The 21261-nt window shown below is 47.7% G+C and overlaps 1 protein-coding gene across 9 annotated transcripts in view; it reads left to right on the forward strand.

Moving 5' to 3' along the window:
• Nucleotides 1–853: 853 nt before the first annotated feature.
• The window catches only part of NIN (ninein), a 105635-nt gene continuing 85227 nt past the window's right edge, over nt 854–21261 (forward strand). For 7 of the 9 annotated variants that reach the window (XM_073350189.1, XM_073350181.1, XM_073350190.1 and 4 more), the window contains exons 1-2: nt 2439–2518; nt 14744–14950. In XM_073350189.1, the coding sequence (XP_073206290.1) occupies nt 14765–14950 (186 nt within the window). In that variant the 5' untranslated portion in view covers nt 2439–2518; nt 14744–14764. Of the gene's footprint in view, nt 949–2104; nt 2111–2369; nt 2519–14743; nt 14951–21261 lie in introns of those variants that run through there. The other 2 variants (XM_073350184.1, XM_073350185.1) reach the window with 2 other exon arrangements.

Here is a 21261-nt window from a genome sequence, read left to right on the forward strand (position 1 = left end):
ACAGGGACCAGCAGCCGTGCCACATGAAAGCACGGGAACTGCAGCAGGCCGATCCGAAGGCCGGGGAGGTCAACAGTCAATCTGATGTTGAGCCTCAGACCTGCCGCTTTTACAAAGAGCTGCACGCCATCCTTGGCCGTGGCCTTCACCGCCATCCCACGCACCGCGGCGGAGACCTCAGAGGAGCCCGAGACACAGACTCAGGCCGTGAAGAGCAAGGAGGAGGAGGAGGAGCCGGGGTGCTGAGAGCCATTGAACCACACTGGAAACCCTGAATAAGACAGAAACCACTTCAAGCCGGGGGGGTGCCACAGCACTCCCAGCACCCACGGGAGGAGGATGGGGTACATGCCGGTGTAAGCAGCGCTATTTTGACCCGAGGGCTTCGCCCCTCAACTTAGCCACTGCCTCTTGGGGAGGCGGAGCACCGGGGGGTCTTCACCACGCGGTGCAGTGGCCGCCGGGGTCGTGTAGACAAGCCCTGCGACGGTCCCCGCCTTGGGGCAGCGCCCCACACAAGCAGGCTCCCGGGCTAGCGCTGGGCAGACGGAGAGCGACCGGCAGGGATAAATAGGGGGCAGGCAGCAGGCAGGGCTCGGCCCGGCTCTCAGCACCCGGGTGGGTTTCGCGGGGGGGGGCCTTTCTGGCGGAGCCGGGCCGCTGCTGGGGGTCAGACGCGGGGAGGGGGCGAAGCAGCCCCAGCTTCCCCGCCGGCTCCTCGCCTGCCCTGCCCCGCGGGGCGGGGGCTCCGGCTGCGGCTCCGGCTGCGGCAGCTCCGCCCCGGCGGGCGGTGCCCGGCCCGTCCCCGCCCCGCTCGGCCTGGCGCCGGCTGCCTCCCCATTGCAGCGCTCGGGCAACGGCCCCGGCACCGCGCGGGGAGCCGGAGCGAGCCGCCCGGCCGGGCATGGGAGCGGGGGCGGCGGCCGGGCGCGCAGGGCTCTGAAGCGGGTACGGGGCACGGGGCGCGGGGCTGGGGAGGGAGGAGGCCTCGGGGGAGCGGGCTCGGTGGGTGCAGGGGTGGGGTGCATGGCGGGAGCTGGCTGGGTGGGCGTGGACGGGGGAGGGGTGCCCTGGGGTGCATTGAGAGGGAGGGAGCTGGCTGGGTGGGGTACACGGGGAGGGATGGAGTGCCCTGGGGTGCATTGAGGGGGAGGGAGCTGGCTGGGTGGGGTGCCCTGGGGTGCATTGAGGGGGAGGGAGCTGGCTGGGTGGGGTGCACGGGGAGGGATGGAGTGCCCTGGGGTGCATTGAGAGGGAGGGAGCTGGCTGGGTGGGGTACACGGGGAGGGATGGAGTGCCCTGGGGTGCATTGAGGGGGAGGGAGCTGGCTGGGTGGGGTGCCCTGGGGTGCATTGAGGGGGAGGGAGCTGGCTGGGTGGGGTGCCCTGGGGTGCATTGAGGGGGAGGGAGCTGGCTGGGTGGGGTGCCCTGGGGTGCACTGAGGGGGAGGGAGCTGGCTGGGTGGGCGCGCACAGGAGAGGGGTGCCCTGGGGTGCATTGAGAGGGAGGGAGCTGGCTGGGTGGGGTGCACGGGGAGGGATGGAGTGCACTGGGGTGCATTGAGAGGGAGGGAGCTGGCTGGGTGGGGTACCTTGGGGTGCCTTGAGGGGGAGGGAGCTGGCTGGGTGGGGTGCACGGGGAGGGATGGAGTGCCCTGGGGTGCATTGAGAGGGAGGGAGCTGGCTGGGTGGGGTGCCCTGGGGTGCATTGAGGGGGAGGGAGCTGGCTGGGTGGGTTGCACGGGGAGGGATGGAGTGCCCTGGGGTGCACTGAGGGGGAGGGAGCTGGCTGGGTGGGCGCACACAGGAGAGGGGTGCCCTGGGGTGCATTGAGAGGGAGGGAGCTGGCTGGGTGGGGTGCACGGGGAGGGATGGAGTGCACTGGGGTGCATTGAGAGGGAGGGAGCTGGCTGGGTGGGGTACCTTGGGGTGCCTTGAGGGGGAGGGAGCTGGCTGGGTGGGGTGCACGGGGAGGGATGGTGTGCACTGGGGTGCATTGAGGGGGAGGGAGCTGGCTGGGTGGGGTGCACAGAGTGAATCTAGGGATGGGAGCAGCAGGAGGGTGGATTGGATAGAGCGGGCAGAGAGTGCGGCAGGGGGATGCATTGAAGGTGGGAGAAGTGTGCACTGAGGAGAGGGGGAGCGGAGGAAGGGAGGGGGAGCTAGTGGGTGAGTGAAGGGAGAGGAGCATTGATGGGGGGAAGCAGAGGAAGGGGGCGGGGGGAGAAGGGAGCAGAGGAAGGGGAAGGGGCAGGGGCAGGGGAGCCGGTGGGGAGGGGTGCATTCAGCTGGCAGTAGCTTGCCGCTCCCTCCCTTTTGTAAAGCTGCCTCCTTAGAGATGTTAATGCTGTGTGTGCTGTCCCCCTGCAGGCTCCTGTGAAGGACGCTGGCCCAGAACAGCGGCAGGGGCTTGGGGTGCATTGTACCCTCCTGAAGCGCTAACAAAAGCCTCCCCCTTTGCTTTGCCGTGGCACTCGGGGTGCAGGCGGCTGCTGTGCGAGAGCTTCGTTCACAGGAAGGTGAGTGAGGGCGTGGGGGGGGGAGACATGGCTCAGGGGTCTGATCCTCGTTGCTGGCCAGCTTTACACCAGTGTAACTCCATTAACTGCAACCGGGTTGCTCCTGGCTCATGCTCGTGTAGGTGAGAGCACAGCTGGGACATGCCCCTGTTTGGCTGCCTGCACTGGCTGCGTGGGTTGAGGACATTGCCCGGGTTGCTAAGGATGGACAGTGATGCTTTGTTTGTACTGGAAGAGAGCAAAGCCCGTGCACGCAAGATTCACATAGTCACTTTTCTTTGCCGTTCGAGACCCCGTCTTGTCCCTGCGTGGGATTAACTTGAGGTGAGGGGGAGAATAAGCACCTTCTCTGGGATATTTGGCTGGAATAGATCCGAAACCCTCCTCCTTAATGCTATTAATAACGCTGTCCATCCCGAAGGAACTGGCTGGCTTTTCACCATTAATGCTGGTGTCTCTTTGCATTTCACTGGGCTTGGACAATAGAAACCGGCTAGTCAGTTTCATTGTTGTTGCTTGCCCATTGCCTGCTCTGGCTGCCCAGGTTTGAGTTTGGTTGGAATCCAGATGAGCTCTGTTTTTTATTGATAGACTCAAAACCCTGAGGCCATTTCCATGAAAAGATGTTTGTTTGTTAGTTTGTTTTTTAAAAAATATAAATTTGGGGCCCAAGCTACTTGACTCTACACTTAAAGAAACAGATGGTCGCTGCCTTCTAGGTTTTCATAATACTGGTTGTCTAGTGATTGATCTGTTACTGAAAGCAAAGCTACTCTGAAACCTAAGTTTACAGACAGCATCTTCTGTCTGGTAGTAAAACATGAGCTCTTTAAGATTTTGGACAATCTAGAAAGGTGTTTCGCAGAAGACAGGACACAGAGAGGCAGCTGCGAACAAGGAGGAAATCCTCACACATCCTAGTCCCTGTTTCTGCAGTTTGATCTGCTGGGGCACACCCCTGCCATTGCATAGATTCCGCTGCAGGATTGGGGCCCAGAAATGGCATGTAAGCCTGGCGCATCAGCCTAGCAGAACTGTAAAGTGAGAGAGGGAACGCATGGGGTTTTACCTGCTGGCTGAATTTAATTCTTTTTTCTTTGTTTTTAATCCTTTGAACCTTCTTGGATTTTCATTTGCCCAACTGAGGGGAAAATGGTAATAAAAAGGTTATGGTGCTAAAAAGCCTGATTCCTGCCAGTCAGTAGATGCTCAGTGTTATGGCAGTGAGTCAGCATTGATAGGCTAGGGAGAGACAAAAGACTTATCAGAGCAAGTACTGGGTTGAGAACTCCTTGCAAATTACGTAATTGCTTATTTCCAGACAAATGGGATGTTGTGGGATATATCTGCGCTTGCTTTGTTTACTTTGAAAATAATTAGCTCTGTGTATATACCTTGGGTTTTAGCACACAAAGGGTTTCTAAAGTTCTTGCAGTGTGCAAATTGCAGGAGTTCTATAATCAAAACAGATGGGCACATTGTTTTTTCTTATTGATGTGAAGGCTTATTATTGAGGCTATTACAATGCAAATACAGAAGTGTTGTGAATATTCAAAACCGTGCTCTTCTTTCTGAGCTATTAACATACATTCATAGCACTTTATACACAATTTCTCCTTTGCTTGTCTGTCAGGGAGTTGGCAGAGAAAGGGAATTCTGCTAACTTTAAAAGGCTTTAATAGTTTTATTGGAAATACAGGCTGTGTTGAATAATTAGATGGGGGAACATGGTGCTAAATGAGGGTGAGGTTCACAGTGACTAGTATCGGGCTACAAAAATTATTAGTATACTCAATGGGAAAGTGCAGATGCCAGATGTAGAACTGACTTTGGTAGTGAACCTTGAAGAGAGTTCAATGTGTTGTAAAGTGACTTATTGATACTAAGGTGCCATTTGCAAAATTGCCTTTTGGGGTTCCCCCCCCTTTGGCTTCTCTGCCCCCTTTGCCTTTTTACATTGTCTGGCCTGTCAGGGAACTGTTGCTCTCGTGAGATGAAATAAGGTACTGCAGGACTGAGAGGCATGGATTTATTTTAGAAATTACCCTGAAACGCATAAAGAACAAAGAGCCTGAGTTTGCAGACTAGATATCTTGGAAGTAGGGGGTGAATCATGCCAGGGTAGACACTGCTCCCGATGGATGGGAGAGAGTTTGTTAACTGGGAGAGATAACGACTTTAGATAAGACAACCCAATTACAGACCTTTCAGTGAGCTCAAATATCAGTCATTTCAATTGATGGCTTTTTACCTTGTGAAAAGGCCCTTTTTTTAAACATGACCATTTTTTTTTCTCCTCCTAGCCATATGCATGTGTAATTCCTATTGTCCAATCAGTGGAAAGAGAAGACTAAGTTACAGTTTAACCTGTCACACTATGATCTTGCTTTTCAGTGTGGGAGGAGTGCTGCAAAAATGGCTTCTTGTCTTCTGAAATTAATGTTCTTGTTTTGATGGTGGTTTAGGATACAGCACTCTAATAAGAATGTCTAACTGACAATCATTCAAATCTGCAAAGCAGTGAAGACTAATGGCAAAAACATAGGTACCCTATCATTGCTATTTCTTGAAAGGAATTACTTTTGTGATCCTTTGCAGGATAGCTTATTTATAAATATAAAAAAAATTAGGGTCTTAGAGAAATTTTGGAGCAACATAACTTAAATGGACAGGATTGAATGTGGCCATGAAAACAAAAAATTATGGTAAATGATATTCCTTAAAGGAAAGTGGCCAATGCACTGTTACCTATAGCAACATTACCTTGTTGTTGTTTACAGACTTAGAAGTGTAGTATTCATTTGTGCTGTGCTAATTGTATTATTCTTACCTGATCATGTTACTGGTTGATCAGGTAAATCTGCCTCTTATTAGTTTTATACAAAAACTTGAAGTTTGGTATTGATTCGAGAGCTTACCATTCTAAGTAGCTGTCCTCTCTGGAGCCTGTGTTATTAAATTTAGCTTGAAATTTAGTTGTATCAGGTCTCGGCAACATATATTGTGAAGGTTATCTGGTTCTCTTGAGAAGGTAGATTTAATCTAAGAGGTCTGGAACTTAGCAGGAAGGTTGAATTAGTCTCCTCCACAATAAAAATATTTTCCTTTCATCCTCCATACAAGTGATTCTTACTGTGATGCTTCACAAAACGTATGTGTAGGGTAGGGAGATACCTTCATTATAAATATTTATTATAATATCCAACATTTTTTCCTAAGCTTATTTGTGGATAAGAATCTCCCATAAAACTTCCCTGATGCTAACTGGAAATTTGCTACACTGTCAATTTCTGTTGGTGGATTTGTTCCTTCTAAAAGTTTCACCGTCTTCTAGCTTTTGTGCTTTGCGAATACTTTTAAGGGCTGAAGCCACCTTGAGGCTCTGATGAACGAAGAGCCATCATTACGTTAAAGCAGATAAATCTTCTGGTTTTCCTTACTGAACCATCTGTTCAAACTTTTAATTTTGGGAGAGTAAATACAAGGACCTCAGTGCTGTAAAACAGATACAATGAAGGGTTGAATGTGAGGCTGACCAAAACTATGTTATCAAAATAACCCCCCTCGATATTTTTATATATATATATATATATATATATATATATATATATATATTAAAAAAAACTTGGAGACTGCATCTCGCAGCTAGGGAGTGATCCCTGCAGCTTTTATTATGCACTAGTATGGGGAGCGATTGAGCGGTGAAGACAAGCCAGACATTCCATCCAGCTCAGCTGCTGGGCCATCTGGAGGGGAGATAAAGGGCCTGAGTTTAACTCTGGCTTTGTATTTTTGTTTTGTTTCCCCCCCTCCCCCCCCAGGCCCTCTTTCCCCTGCCAATCTGCCTTCTCTCACATCTCCCCCACCGCTCCCAACGGAACGTAACCCTCAGCTGTGACCCAAAATCAATTTGTGCCCTTGAAATTGCTGGTGGTTCGAAGCTCACTTCAGTACAGGGTTCTGCTACTGCTGGCTTCGTTAACTTGGCTGCTTGGTGGTGGTTCGCACACTCCGTGGCTTTTCCGGGGCCAGTTGATGTTGTCCGCTCACGAGGTAAGAGCTCTTTAAGCACTGCTGAATAAGGCAGAGAGATGAGCAGGCATCTTGACTCACTTTACAGAGTGTCCTGTGTTCTGGAGCCTGGATTATAAACTGGAGGGTGTGTGGGGGCGGCTGCCCCAGCCTCTCTGGTTGGCTGCAGCTGAAGATGATTATTAGATGGTCTACGGAAAGGTGAATTACCTTCCACTTCTATATCTATTTAAAGCTGTTGAGGTATTGCAGGAAAACATTCAATTCCTCTGCCATGCTTTCCTGGCGAGTGGGGGAACGGAACACGTTCTTTCTGAAGCTGGAGAGAGACTGCTAAGATTTCTGAGTTTTTAACTCGAAGTATTCCCAGATCTTTCCCCTACCATGGTTCCGAAATAGGCCTTGTGGTATGTCTAAAAGATCACTCAACTCTCGCCTCACCGGCCAACAGAGACAACGATTTAGGGTTTGCTGTGCCAACAATGCCAGCCTGCATTGCCCATCGGTCTGACTTTTTCCCCAACACCTTTGCACTTTGTCCCGTCCCTTATGCGTAAGTGGAGCTCCCTGTAAAAATCCACAATGCATACAGAACACTGGACAATAGGTGGGGAGCTGGTATGCTGTGACTGCTAAGTATTGCAATAATCATATTGGTCTCACTGTTCCTTTGGCCTCCCCCCCCCCCCACGTCTGTCCATACCCACCTGTTATCTCATCGTATACTTGCATTATAAACTTTTTGGTGGAGGGACCATCCTTCTGATAGATGCATGTGCAGCACCTAGCACAATAGGTTCCTGACTGGGACCCCTAGGTCGGACCACAGTACAAATAATAACAGCCCATTATGGAAATTCTTTTACCACTAGCCCCCTCCTTTTTTTAAATTTGGGGCCTTTCAATGCTGCATCTGACTGCAGCTGCCATGGTGCAACACATGGGCAAAGCTGTCTTTAAGGGCTGGTTAAAGCAATGAAGTTTTATTGTGTCTGAGCACAGTTTATTCCTGGGGGAATTCTGTGCCAAAAAATTAAAAATTCTGCGCACAATATTTTAAAATTCTGCCTATTTTAGTTGTCGAAATAACTCTATATAGTCAGGCCAGTTTCAATTATTTTTGGTAATACAGACAACAACAAAAATTCCCCCAGGAGTAGACCGTTAAAGAAACCCCTATGACAACCCAGTTCCTGTTTCTCTGCCCCCTTCCCCTCAGAGCCCAGCTGCAGGGCCCCTCCCGGCCTAGACACCAATACCTCCTACTTCCAGAGCCCAGCCGCGGGGCACCCCCCCAGCCCAGACACCCGCACCCCCTCACCCCCCAGAGCCCAGCTATGGGGCATCCTTCCAGCCTAGACACCCGCACCCCCTATTTTCTAGAGCCCACCTGCAGGGGCCTCCCTAGCTCAGACACCTCAGCCCCTCCCCTAATCCCAGGCATCTAGAGGGAGAAACAGCCTGATGCTGGGTCCTGGGTTTGTACAGAGTTTCCTGCATGTCACCCCCTTCCTTCAGGGCATGCCAGCAACTTCAGCTGCTAGGAACTTTCCAACTCCACCTCTCTTCTCCCCCGCCACGCCCCTGGCAATACCTTCTATTTGAGAGCTGAACTGTGATGGGTCCAGCTGCCCCTGATGGCAGCCAGCAGCTCTGCAGCCCATTTCTGCGAGGGGAAAAAGGAAATTCTGCGCAGAACATTAATTCTGCACAAATTCTGCATTTTGCAGTATTCCCCCAGGGGTAACAGATGTCAACAGTGGTGTTAGCAGCCAAACTTCTGAACATGATTCATCCCAGGCTGCGATGACTTCTGAACAGAGGTCAGCATCATGTCAGCTAACATGAGGGTTCAGACACAGTGTAGGCCTGGCCTAAGATGGGAAGAACCCAAACCATTTAGAGTCTTGTAGTTGAAACGCATGGCCGTGTATTGCACCAAACTTGTCTATGCTTGAAATGCTACAGCGTTACATTGTAGCGCTTCATGTAGACGCTATCTACGCTGGCAGGAGGGTCATAGGTAATCCACCTCCCCGAGACATTAGCACTGTCTACAAAAGGGACTTAGGTCGGCTTAACTGGGTCACTCAGAGGGGTGGATTTTTCACACCCCTGAGCCACGTAGCTGGGTCAATCTAGTTTTCTTGTGTAGAACAGCCCTATAAGGCAATGCAGACTGGAGTTCAGATGTCACATGTTCCTTGTGGGAAGTGCTGGCTAAGGACTGCATTCTGCAGCTTCAGAGCTGTCTGCAGGTGTAGGTCCGTGCTGAGTGCACTCTAGTAAGTAAGTCTGGAGCTGACAGTGGCATAGGTCTGCCTCTGAAGGTAAAAGTCACAATCTCTTTGTGCAGCAGGTTTGCTTCTTTGAGGCCTTGACCCCAAAGAGAGTTGTGAAAATCTGTTCTAAGGGATCATGATCTTCTGGAGAAGCTAGGATTTCATTCTACAAGCTTTCTAGCTGTTCTGATTGCAAAGAAAACCTTCTGACTCTGTTCTGGTACAGCGGTTTGAGTTTACTGAATGGTCCAGATACTATAGAGATGAGCATATATCACTGGGGAACGTAGCAGTCACAAAAATCTCTCTTCTGCCTCTCTTCCCCCTCCCCTGGCATTTCCCTTTAAATTGCAGGGAACATGGTTTTGTGGCTATAGGCTAGTAGGTTGATGTAAATTTTTCCCCAAGCTCTGAACTGGATGTAAATATCTACTCCCTCAAGTGCTTTTTGTCGCACCACCAAACAGGTGTCGGTTGCAGCATTTGGGGTTTTTTGGTTTGGTTTGGATTGGTGGTTTGTTGCTGTTGCTGAAACCGTGTGAAGGATTTTGGGATATGGATTCACAAAAGGAAGAACAGGTGACCTGGGGTGCTTGATGGCAGAGGTTGAGAACCCCTGCTGTAGCCACGCGTGTTGCCTTTAAACAGCCTGAGAGCCAAGAAGAGACTGTCTCATCCACGCAATTCAGTGTGTCTGAGCCAGGTTCTGTCAGACCGTGTCTGCTACCCAGACAAGTTCTGCTGGTCGGGACTTCAGTCTCTATGGTGCGAGCACAGACACCCTTCTTTTTCCCCGCCAGAGCCCCAGCATAGTGCTCTGGGAAAGGCCTTATGCTGTCATGTTGGCTCTGACTCTCTTGGTGCTCACTTCACCAGCCTCTTGTCTGAATAGCAAAGTGAGCTGCGAAGATGATGCGAAGGGCAGGGCATATAGGAGCCACAGTGTCTTTAGCAGAGAACAAAAGGGGCCTGATTCTTCCTTGTTCTACTCCGTGTGTAGTCCTTTATGCTAGTGCACAGTGGGTGTAAGTGATTACACAAGGACCAAGGCTATTCAGAAGCCAGTCCAAGTGTTGAGAGCATGGCCTGTCGGCTGTCCTGTCTTCTCCCCTGGGGATTTCTGAAAGCTAATTATCAAAGATCATCGACTTGAGGCAGCTTTATCACTGATTAGCCTTCTGCTGTTGAATGCTTGTTAGGTCTGATTTTGCAGCTTGCTGTGCTCTTGAAGAGCCTTGGGTTTCTTCAAGCTTGCTTTTTTGGGCAGTCATGTCAGTAGTGGTCAGAGTAACTTAGCGGTCCTGAATCCCTGCAGGTGTCACTAATAAAAGCAAAAGTACTCTTTGACACGACTATTTCATGGTCCCTGGCTGCAGGAGACCCACGATGAGAAGGGGAGGAGAGACCCACGCTCATCGTGATTAGCACTTTGGTCAGGGGTTCTCCCATTGCGATGTGGGTGCCGTTGAGAGTCCCAACCTGAGTGTGCAAAACAAAAACTGATACAAAACTTCCCAAAGTAGAGCGGCCTTGGGCTGCGATATCAGGCTGCATGTTTGCGAAGTGCCTCTTCTGGCTCCGAATGTCTGCTTGTGCCTGTCCCTCCAGGCTACCCTCCAGCGAAGCAATTCTCCTAGCGCCCAAGACCTGTGCAGAAGGTCCTGAGTTGCATCCTTCTAATGGCCATGATGTCTGTCGGCGTATGTTTCCATGCTCTGTTACATGCGTGTGACAAAAATGCAAATAAATGGTCATGCACATGTATGCAGAAAGGGTGCTTGACCAGCTAATGCCATGTAAGACCTTGCGAGCTCATCAGCAGTCATGAATAATAGCTTGTTCCAGAGTTTTAGGAAGGGGAACAAATGTACAGTGGGAGGTGCGTATACAGAAGCTGCTTTGTAGCCGTATCTGATCCCATTGCTCAGTGTCATTAGCAAGGCTGGAAACACCAAAAACTGGTTTAATAAAATGACGTGTGTGTGCTAAATTCTTGGCAGTGATTTTATTTTTTCATTTCTGGCAGGAAATTCTGCTTCTATCCCATGTATAGCTGAGATTGGGTCCTTTGATTATTCATTTGCATAACCCCAGGCTGAACGAACTTAATCCCTGATTTTAAGGAAGGTGGGAGGCAGTTGGGGGGGCAAAATTGCTCATGCGGGTGTGTGTAATCCAGTAACGTTTCTGGGGGTGCAGGCTGGCACATTCTGCAATGTTGTAGCCTTCTGTGGCTAGGTTATTTTCAGAGAGGAGTTTTGTTTAGCTCTGCTGCTCTTTCACTTAATGGCTCACCTTGCACATGTCGTGGCTTGCAGCTTTTCAGTGCTCAGCATTAATGAGCTACAAGTCAATAAGAGCCCTGCCATGGTTATAAAAATCAGAGTGCTCTTTGCACTGGTGAGAACGTGACCCATATGTGCTGGTGTCAGGACGTAGCCGCGTATGAGGCTTTGCTTTGTGGAGCTCCTTTCAGGAATGCTGACTGAGTCCTGGAGCCATGCTCGACCTGGCCAAGTCGTCTTTGCCTATGCGCAGCGTACCTCCGGTGGCACGTGGTCAGGATTCATCACCAAATTTGGTCCGCTGGTCGGATCATTGGCTTCCCCAGGCCTGGCAGTGATGGGGAGCGTGACATGAATGCTGATCCATGCCCCCGACCTGGCCAAGTAGCTGTCCTGAGATAGGCCTCGATATACTCCGCTCCCCAGAGCCGGAGGATTTGTATAGGATGAGGAGCCACTATGTTGAACTGTAGAGAAAAACCTCAAATGGACTTGTGTGCTACTGTCATGCCGATCTCCTCAGTTGCTGTGGGCATCAGCACTTGAGCTACTTGTAAAGAAAAGGGGGCAAACCAGACTCTGTGTGTGTGTGGAGTGGGATGTGTGGGGTAGAAGTCAGTCTTTTTTCTTCCTAGAAAAGGGAGGACACAGATACACTCAGTCTTTCCATTAGTGAAAGTGGTTTGATGTTTTTCCCACTAGTAAACAACCCAAGAGATGGGCAACATGTAGGATGGAAAAGATGAAGCAAGCTAGCATGGTCAGCGTAGAAATGTGTGTTGTGTAGCATTGGAGGAGGGCATGGTGTGGCCCTACCTACAGCCTAATAACAGAGGCAAAGGTAAAAGGTGGAGAACAGCAAAGATGTAACACGAGACATTTCAGACGAGGGGCTCTAGAAATCTGTCCCTTAGATTTGCTCCACACCGTTGACCTACAATCAGCTCTGTTTCCGCATGTGTTGTTTTTCTTCTTACTATTGCAGACAAAACATTACCTAAACCACCTAGGGAATAAATATAGCTCCTGGGAACGCTCTCTTCTTACACCACCTCATCTGCTGGCTCCCGTGATGCTAAACAAGCTGCGTTTTGATGAAGTGCTGCAAAGCAGCTAGTACGATCATGTAGACAGGGAAGCTCTTTGCATCAGCCCGACTCATTCCGTCTGTTGTGTGGGGAGAAGGGTCCCCTCTGTGTAGTCCAGAAATAATTATATACTGGGTCTCTGCTGAATAAAGCAGAGCTAATGAGTATTGCTAACCAGGCCTTCTGTGCTACACCAAATGACACTCCTTGCAATTCATGTTCATATTGAAGATAACGTTCCCGGTAAGTTACATGGCTCTGGTACTGGAGCAGGATGAAGTCCTTTAAGCTGCTAAAATTTGCAGGTCAGGTGCAATGTTCCCTCTAATTTTTGACAGGCCGGGTGCACAAAAAAACTTTTGTGCAAATTTTTGTGCTTCTGTGCAAATTTTGTGTGCGCGGTGTTTCGCCGTGTGCATGGGGTTTAGGATCTGTGTGCGCACGCACAGCTCAGAGGGAGCAGTGGTCAGGTGACTTAAGATGGAAATAGATTCCACCTCCCTAATGTAATTCTTCCTAATGGACTTGAAAACTTGAAAAAGGCTTGCATGAGAATTGCCTTCTGCTATCCTTTCAACCACTGGGCTTCAGAGCTTCCTGAGACTCTTAATAGTGGCCAAGTAGGATTTTTTTTTTTTTTAGGGTAGTCAAGTGATTAAAAAAATTAATCACGATGAATCGCACTGTTAAACAATAATAGAATACCATTTATTTAAATTTTTGGATGTTCTCTACATTTTCAAATATATGGTGTACAGTGCTCACTTATATTTATTTTTGATTACAAGCGTTTGCACTGTGAGAAGACAAAAGAAATAGTAATTTTCAATTCACCTAATACAAGTACTATAGTGCAATTGTACTTTGCAACGCTGACTACAAAAGGGTCATGCAAATGCCTGTTCTCACTTTCTGGTGGCATTGTAAATAAGAAGAGGGCAGCATTATCTGGAGTACTGTGTCCAGTTTTGGGCCCCACACTACAAGAAGGATGTGGATAAATTGGAGAGAGTCCAGCGAAGGGCAACAAAAATGATTAGGGGTCTAGAACACATGACTTATGAGGAGAGGCTGAGGGAGCTGGGATTGTTTAGCCTGCAGAAGAGAAGAATGAGGGGGGATTTGATAGCTGCTTTCAACTACCTGAAAGGGGGTTCCAAAGAGGATGGCTCTAGACTGTTCTCAATGGTAGCAGATGACAGAACGAGGAGTAATGGCCTCAAGTTGCAGTGGGGGAGGTTTAGATTGGATATTAGGAAAAACTTTTTCACTAAGAGGGTGGTGAAACACTGGAATGCGTTACCTAGGGAGGTGGTAGAATCTCCTTCCTTAGAGGTTTTTAAGGTCAGGCTTGACAAAGCCCTGGCTGGGATGATTTAACTGGGAATTGGTCCTGCTTCGAGCAGGGGGTTGGACTAGATGACCTTCAGGGGTCCCTTCCAACCCTGATATTCTATGATTCTATGACCTCCTGTAAATGTAACCAAACTTGTTTCTTAGCAGTTGGCTGAACAAGAAATAGGACTGAGTGGACTTGTAGGCTCTGAAGTTTTACATTGTTTTGTTGTTGAGTGCAGTTATGGAACAAAAAAAATCTGCATTTGTAAGTTGCACTTTCACGATAAAGAGATTGCACAACAGTACTTGTATGAGGTGAATTGAAAAATACTATGTCTTCTGTTTATCATTTTTACAGTGCAAATATTTGTAATCAAAATATACACTTTGATTTCAATTACAACACAGCATACAAGATCTATATGAAAATGTAGAAAAACATCCAAAATATTTAATACATTTCAATTGGTAGTCTCTTGTTTCGCAGTGTGATTAAAACTGCGATGAATTGCAATTAAGTTTTTTAATTGCGATTAATTTTTTTGAGTTAATCGCGTGAGTTAACTGCGATTAATCGACGGCCCTCATTTTTTTCTTAATTGAAATGGGGAAAAAAGCATCTCTGAGAGAGAACTAAAACTCATCACCACCTCGATGGATTCAGAATCCCAGAAGAAATCATCCAAGCAAGAAATCTCAGGACCTGACTAGTTTTTCCTAAATCTTTGTTAGCATCAGGGAGCTCTCTCTGTCTTCACCTAGTTCAAAACAATAGGGAGAGTGGGTGCTAACAGCTGACTTTTGATTGTCGAAAGGCCATTGTATTTTTCTTTCAGCATCCGCCTCTATTGATGCAGATTGAGTGTTGCTGCAGGTAACATGCATGGGTGAGAGAAAGCTCTTCTCTGTTGCTGGGCTGTGCAATTCAGTAAAGCCAAGATGTATTAGAGCTTCTGAAGAATCCTCAGCGCAGAGCCATCGAAGTAGCATGTTCTTTCGCCCAGTAGGGGCAGCTGATTTGTTTCTCCTCTCTGACATTTTAGCCTGGTTTCACCTCAGTGCTTGGGTTGCTACACTTCTCACCCGGCACGGCTGGTGAAATGGTTTCCTGTGCAATTGCCTGCATCGCTCAGTGTGCTAAAGCACGTCCGATAAAGCCCTTCATCAGTGTAACCGTCCAATGTCTCTTCCTCCTGGCAGGTGAGCATAGTGGGTGATGGGATGGATGAAGCCGAGCAGGACCAGTATGAAGCCCGTCTCAAGGAGCTCTTTGACAGCTTTGACACCACAGGCACTGGATCCCTGGGGCAGGAGGAGCTGACCGATCTGTGTCACGTCTTACATCTGGAGGAAGTAGCCCCTGGAGCACTGCAACAGACGCTTCTGCAAGGCAACCTTCTTGGCAGGGTAAGGCTGACTGACTACGGAGAGTGTAACTGGCAGAGGCCCTGGGCCCCTGCGAAAGCCGACAAGCACGGCCTACCTCCTGTAACTGCCTAACAAAGGGGGATAATGGGAAAAAGTGTAGCGTGCCCTGATTGTTGCCTCTCGTGGGAGCACACGGTAGCTTTTGGTTATTTAATTCCGAATCCTGGTTAGTACTGTAAATTAATGGCTTCTAGTCAATAAAGCCGCTTTTCCCTGCAAACTGTATTTTGCAGGGCTTCTGTCAGTGCTCCCTGTTACAGGCTAATGGCCTAACCTAGGCCGTTTCTAGGCTAAGGAAGCCCACAATGGGGTAGAGAGTTACACTGGCACCAAACCCTCAAGTCGATCTGGTGCCCCAGGGCACAGCAGGGCTTGTGCTGGTGTGTTACCCCACGGAGCTGCACCGATGCAGCGTGTGCAGATGTAACTGTGCTGATGTTGCTAGGTGAAGGTAGGAGGCTGCTTCTCTCCTCTGCTGTAAAAGGTAATGATGCTTATGCAGTGACCACCTCTCCTCTCAGCTGCTTGTAAGCAGGAGCCAAACGTGAGTCAATTCTGGCGTAATCGTTACCGTAACAAAATAGCTTTCTTTTCCCATGGCTTTCACTTGAACTGAAACAAGTGCACAGAGCAGCTGCAGAAAGAGGAATTAGTGACAATGAGGAAGAAAACCATTGCTAATGGATGCAATTCTCAAGACTTTAAGGAAGTCAGTGACACTGCGTCTTTGGGCCAGTCACTTCCTTCCTAATGCAGAGCGGAGTGACTTCTGCTTCAACTATTGCATTCAGCTAATGGGGTTTGTTTACACACAAGCTGCCTTTAACTTGAGGTGGGATGTTGCCCTGATTTATTTAAACTGGTGCAGCTTTGTTTGGTGCACTCTTACAGTCGTTTAAACCTATTTTCATCCGATGTAAGATGGTGCCTCGATTTAGCTTGTGCCTGTTAAATCACCGATATAAACCAGATTTAAACTCCTCTAAGTGTGTCCACAAGGCAACATCAACATGTCTAGTAAAATGAGTGCAACTTTTAGACCGACCCTTATGACACTCTGTCCAAATGTACTCCTGGCATCAGGCTTTGAAAGGAGCCATCTTTGGTTCTACAGGTGTCTGTGAACTTTCCATGTGAGTGATCTGGCTTTGTTTCAGTTTGCGGGGAGGGGGTGTTCAGTCTTTGTCTAATGGCCTCAGTTATTGTAGAATTCTTAAAACTGAGGCTAGTCTCAGACATGACTTTGATCTTTTACATATACAGTCCACTGTATCCTCCCACTCTACAGAGAGCATGGGATTTCCTCAGATGTAACCAGAATACACGGCTGTGACTCCTGAGCGGGTGGACCATGTGGAGGAGCAGCTGTGGTCTGTGAATTGTTTGCCACAGCCAAGCTTCCCTCTTGATAGCTCGCAGAATCTGTGTACCGTGATACTGTGTACCAGATTTGGTATCCGCTTGTCTGGACAGCCGCGGTGCAAGTGAATGCTCCTTGGTTTTTAAAGCTGCATTAGGGTGTGATGGTTGCTTTATAGACTTCAAGATCAGCATGTTGCTCAGTTTTCAGAGTAGCAGCCGTGCTCAGTGTGAACCACGTGCATCATGGAACCTTCAATCTGGAAACTAATGCCACATCTTGCTGGGCTGTATCCTATTGCACAAGACGCCTGCCCCTGAAAATGAAGAGCTTTGGCACTGAAAGCCTTTGTTTCATAAAACTCCTGTTAAATATAATAACTACTCATTAAAATCAGGAAAACTGGGCAAGCGAGGGCCAAGTTTCCTCTGCTTCAGACTAGGGCAAGCGCAATAATTTGACCTGAGAATTTCTCACCAAACCGAATTTCTCTAAGACCAAATAACTTTGCCAAAAAGTTGAGATGCTCTTGCTGATGATGGGACTTGCTGGCAGGGAAGCATTAATGGATACAAGAGGAGATTTCTGACCTTTCCAAATAGCAGCATGGCATTGGCTTGAATACTAGTTACTTACTTTCCACACCGGCTCGAACTTTTTCTATTCAGACGCTATCATCCGGCTTCGCTGCCGGAATGTTAGAGCAGACGGGGGGCAGGGGAGGGAATAAGGGGTGCCTCGAAAGCCTGGTTGCTTGAATTTTGCCAGGGAATTTGGCCAGCTATGCTAGCTCTAAAGCTTGAAGGAAGTCCCTTGTCAGATTGCACTGCCCACTTGGAGAGTAACAGGGAGAGGGTACAAATGAAATGTCGGAAAGGCTCAGCCTAAGGAAAAGAAGAGGCTGCTATTAAAGAATGTCATGAGGCCTGAATCGCCCTTGCGTAGTTATAACAACTTGCTTAATCTCCTAAAGCTTTTCTGAGGGGATGATAAAGCCCAAGAACAGGTTTTTGGGGGTTTTTTTTTGGCTTTGGGAAGTTCCGTTCTAGTCTCGTGTCTTAGTAACTGTTCTAATAATCTGTCTTAACCTCTCCTCACGCCTCCCCGCTTAGACCACTAGCTAGTAGCATCAATGGTCCATGCCTGAGTATGAGCCTGATTTAATGGTTATCAGATCCTTTGGGTTTCCTAGGGAGGTTGTCAGGAGAATGGCAGGAAACATGCTGCTCCCTAATGGAGGTCTATTACATCAGCACCAATCTAGTTCCTACAGATGGTTACTCTCCACACTACGAGTGGCTTTTGTTTTGTGTATTTAAAAAGAAACCTTGTTTTAAAGGACACTTGTGGGGTGGGGGAGAAACGAACTGACATGTCTAAGCAGTTGCAACTCGACAAGCCATGTGCAAGCTTTTGTATTTGATGTTTGCCTATGAATAATAAATACACAAAGTCGCGGCATGTAGTACGGTATTTGCCCAGTGCCCCGGTGATGAAAGGTATATAGAAATGCATACAACAAATACTGCTTCTGATGTACTTGGTGGTTATCTGGAGTGATGTCCGTTTGAATTAAGCTAACGTACCCCTTTCTGTGCATAAGTCTGAGGATTAACCAATCCACTCTACCTTCACGGTATGTCTTGGTTATATAAATCCAATAGTTTGTCTTGCAGTAGGACTAATGCAACTCTCACTATCCTTTCTTCTCTCCATTGTGTACTAAGGCAGTGCTCAGAGCAACCCTTCAAATTCCTCTGTGGGGTGCATTTCATCGTGCCTTTTGAAATACAGTAGCCAGGGTGCTTGTAGATTTCCGTCCATTTTCTGGACTTTAACAGTTAACTGTGGTTCTTGCATCACAAATGCACAGTAGTGCTCAGTGGGGATTAAAAATATTAGTGTTCGTGTGACTCTTGCATCAGATGTGCTTCTGGTTCAGCCACACCGAAAATGTGCTTTGTGCCTCCCAAAACAAGAAGCCGTGGTCCCTGCCTTAGAGTTGACCTGTGGGGCTAGACCACGGAGATATTGGAATGTATTTTACCGAGTTCCTTTCGGACGGCAGAAGCTTTATGCTGAACTGTAATAGCGGAGCATTTCCTGCTTGTGAAGGATCAGTTTAGCTTTACCGCTACCTAGATTCATAAAGATCTCCGTAGCCATTTCTTATGTTTAGTCAGCATTTAATGCTGTCACTAACTTTCCTCCAGGGCCCCAATGATAAAAATAGCTCTTTAAGGAAACTTTGTCCTTCAAATGATTTTCAACAAAAGGAGACAAAACCAAAGTTTCCATCCCGAGAATCTTAAGTTTAAAGAACCACAAAAGAGAGTCTGTTTCTGGTAGTGCTCTATGCTGTTCCTTCATGCTGTATAAAGACAGCCTCCTAATTCTTTCCTGCTGATCCTGACGCCTCTTTGATGGGAGGACTTTGGTATTGGGAGGAGTGGGTTGGTTCCATCGCAGGAGGCTAAAACCTCTGGATCTCCCAGCCCCTGTTTCTGGGGAGTACTGAGGCTCAAGCAGTCCAAGTGTCCAGCACATTGTAAAGACATGTATTAAACAGCTCACGCTGTGCCTATACCTAGTGGAGGTGGGTGGGCAGTCTGACTTGGTCTAAACTGGGGTTCGTAGCCATTGAGGTAGATACACCCAGGCAACCCTTAGTGCTGATGTGCTGTACCAGTGTAAACTGTACCTGGATTTAAAGCAGATTGAATCCTGCAGTGATACCAATGGCTAAAACTCTGGTGTAGACAAGGCTGAAGACTCCCTTGTGGCCTTCTTCAGGAGAGGCTAGAAGAGGTCGGGTTTCAGACTGATATGCCTGATGTAAAAAGCAAACAGGCAAACATGCACAGAGAGCACCTGCTCCGTTTGTTTTCCTTTTGCAGCTCACCTTTAAAGGGCTGCCTGCTGCCTCCCTGAAATCTCTTAGCAAAGTCTGCCACGGTAACATTCAGTATCTCTCTCCCATTCTGTTGCTGTTTTTTTTGTGCATAAAAAATGGTCTGTTTAAGAATTCATCTATCTCCAGGTTATTCTCCACCTGAAATAGTTCTCTGTTTGTGACAGTGTGGTTGGTTGCTGTGGGAATGAATTCACAAACGGAGGACTTCAAGTAGAGAATCTTCTATGAAGAACAAGGAAAAGGGAAATATAAGCAGCTGGTACCTCTCCCATGAGAGAATCTGGTAACTTGAAGAGTGTTGATTTGGATTGTGTTGAGGCAAATAGTGAAAATAATGAACAGTTTGACACGCACACCAGCGCAGGGTCCCTTCTAGGCCTATATTGCTATAATTCTGTTTTTTCTTTCTAGTGCTAATAAGGATGCTAGTTTATAGGAAGCTTCCTTCTCTAAAAATGGATCTCAGGATTTCTAAACACTGTCAGGAAAATTCTGCAACCCACAGTTCAGTTAGCCTCTGATTACCGTGGGGAAACTGAGCCATCCTAGCTATGTACATATTGTCTTTTGATTTACTTGTACTTGGAAAATTCTTCTCACCTGGGACAAGATGCCTTATTCAGTGGGTGACTAAATTGGAGAGAGTCCAGCGAAGGGCAACAAAAATGATTAGGGGACTGGAACACATGAGTTATGAGGAGAGGCTGAGGGAGCTGGGATTGTTTAGCCTGCAGAAGAGAAGAATGAGGGGGGATTTGATAGCTGCTTTCAACTACCTGAAAGGGGGTTCCAAAGAGGATGGCTCTAGACTGTTCTCAATGGTAGCAGATGACAGAACGAGGAGTAATGGTCTCAAGTTGCAGTGGGGGAGGTTTAGATTGGATATTAGGAAAAACTTTTTCACTAAGAGGGTGGTGAAACACTGGAATGCGTTACCTAGGGAGGTGGTAGAATCTCCTTCCTTAGAGGTTTTTAAGGTCAGGCTTGACAAAGCCCTGGCTGGGATGATTTAACTGGGAATTGGTCCTGCTTTGAGCAGGGGGTTGGACTAGATGACCTTCTGGGGTCCCTTCCAACCCTGATATTCTATGATTCTATGACTACAGTATAATTTAGTCTTTGCCTTCCTCTTCCTTGTAAGGACGTGGCGAGTAGATTAGGTGCATGGGATGAGAAATCCGCATGATAATTTTGCAAGGTTATCGTAAATAATGCACCAATCCCAACTTTTTTTTCCCCCCGCTGCAATTTTTTCTCCCAGTAGCCTAAATCTGCTAAATAGTGGCAATCACTGTAAAGCCTGGGGACTGGGACCTTTCCTCCCTGCCTGTTTGTAACAGCATCTTGCACAATGGGACCCTGATCCTCATTTGGGCCATTGGGTTGCTAATGCCAGACAGAAATAATGTAGTGTCGTTCTACTCCATTGTATTTCCTGTTTGTTACGCATTAGGAGCTTTGTAGTAAATGCTATATCAACAGTATACAGGACCTAGACACTTCAGAATCTAGCAACTGGCAGAGCTCTCAAATGTCATTTGGGCTCCCTTTAATTCCATCATCAAAAGCACTTTGAAAAGAGCATTAAACTTTACCTATACTGTAACTATTTCACCCCCGTGCTCTCTGCCTTCTGATTTGAAGGGGCTTAGGAGTTTTTTTGATCTTGAGTTTCTAAGACTGTTTTTCAGAAGTTAAGGTCAATGGAGCTACAGTAGAACCTCAGAATTGCGAAAACCTCAGGAATGGAGGTTGTTCGTAACTCTGAAATGTGTGTAATTCTGAACAAAACGCTCTGGCTGTTCTTTCAAAAGTTTACGGCTGAACATTGACTTAATACAGCTTTGAAACTTTACAATGCAGGACAAAAATACTGCTTTCCCTTGATTTTTTTTTTTTTTTTAGTGTACTGTATTTGGGTTTTTTTGTTTTTCTCTCTGCTGCTGCCTGATTATGTAGTTCCAGATCCAAATGAGCTATGTGGTTGACTAGTCAGTTCGTAACTCTGAGGTTCTC

The sequence above is a fragment of the Lepidochelys kempii genome, chromosome 6 (assembly GCF_965140265.1).
Source record: "Lepidochelys kempii isolate rLepKem1 chromosome 6, rLepKem1.hap2, whole genome shotgun sequence".
Classification (NCBI taxonomy): Eukaryota; Metazoa; Chordata; order Testudines; family Cheloniidae; genus Lepidochelys; species Lepidochelys kempii.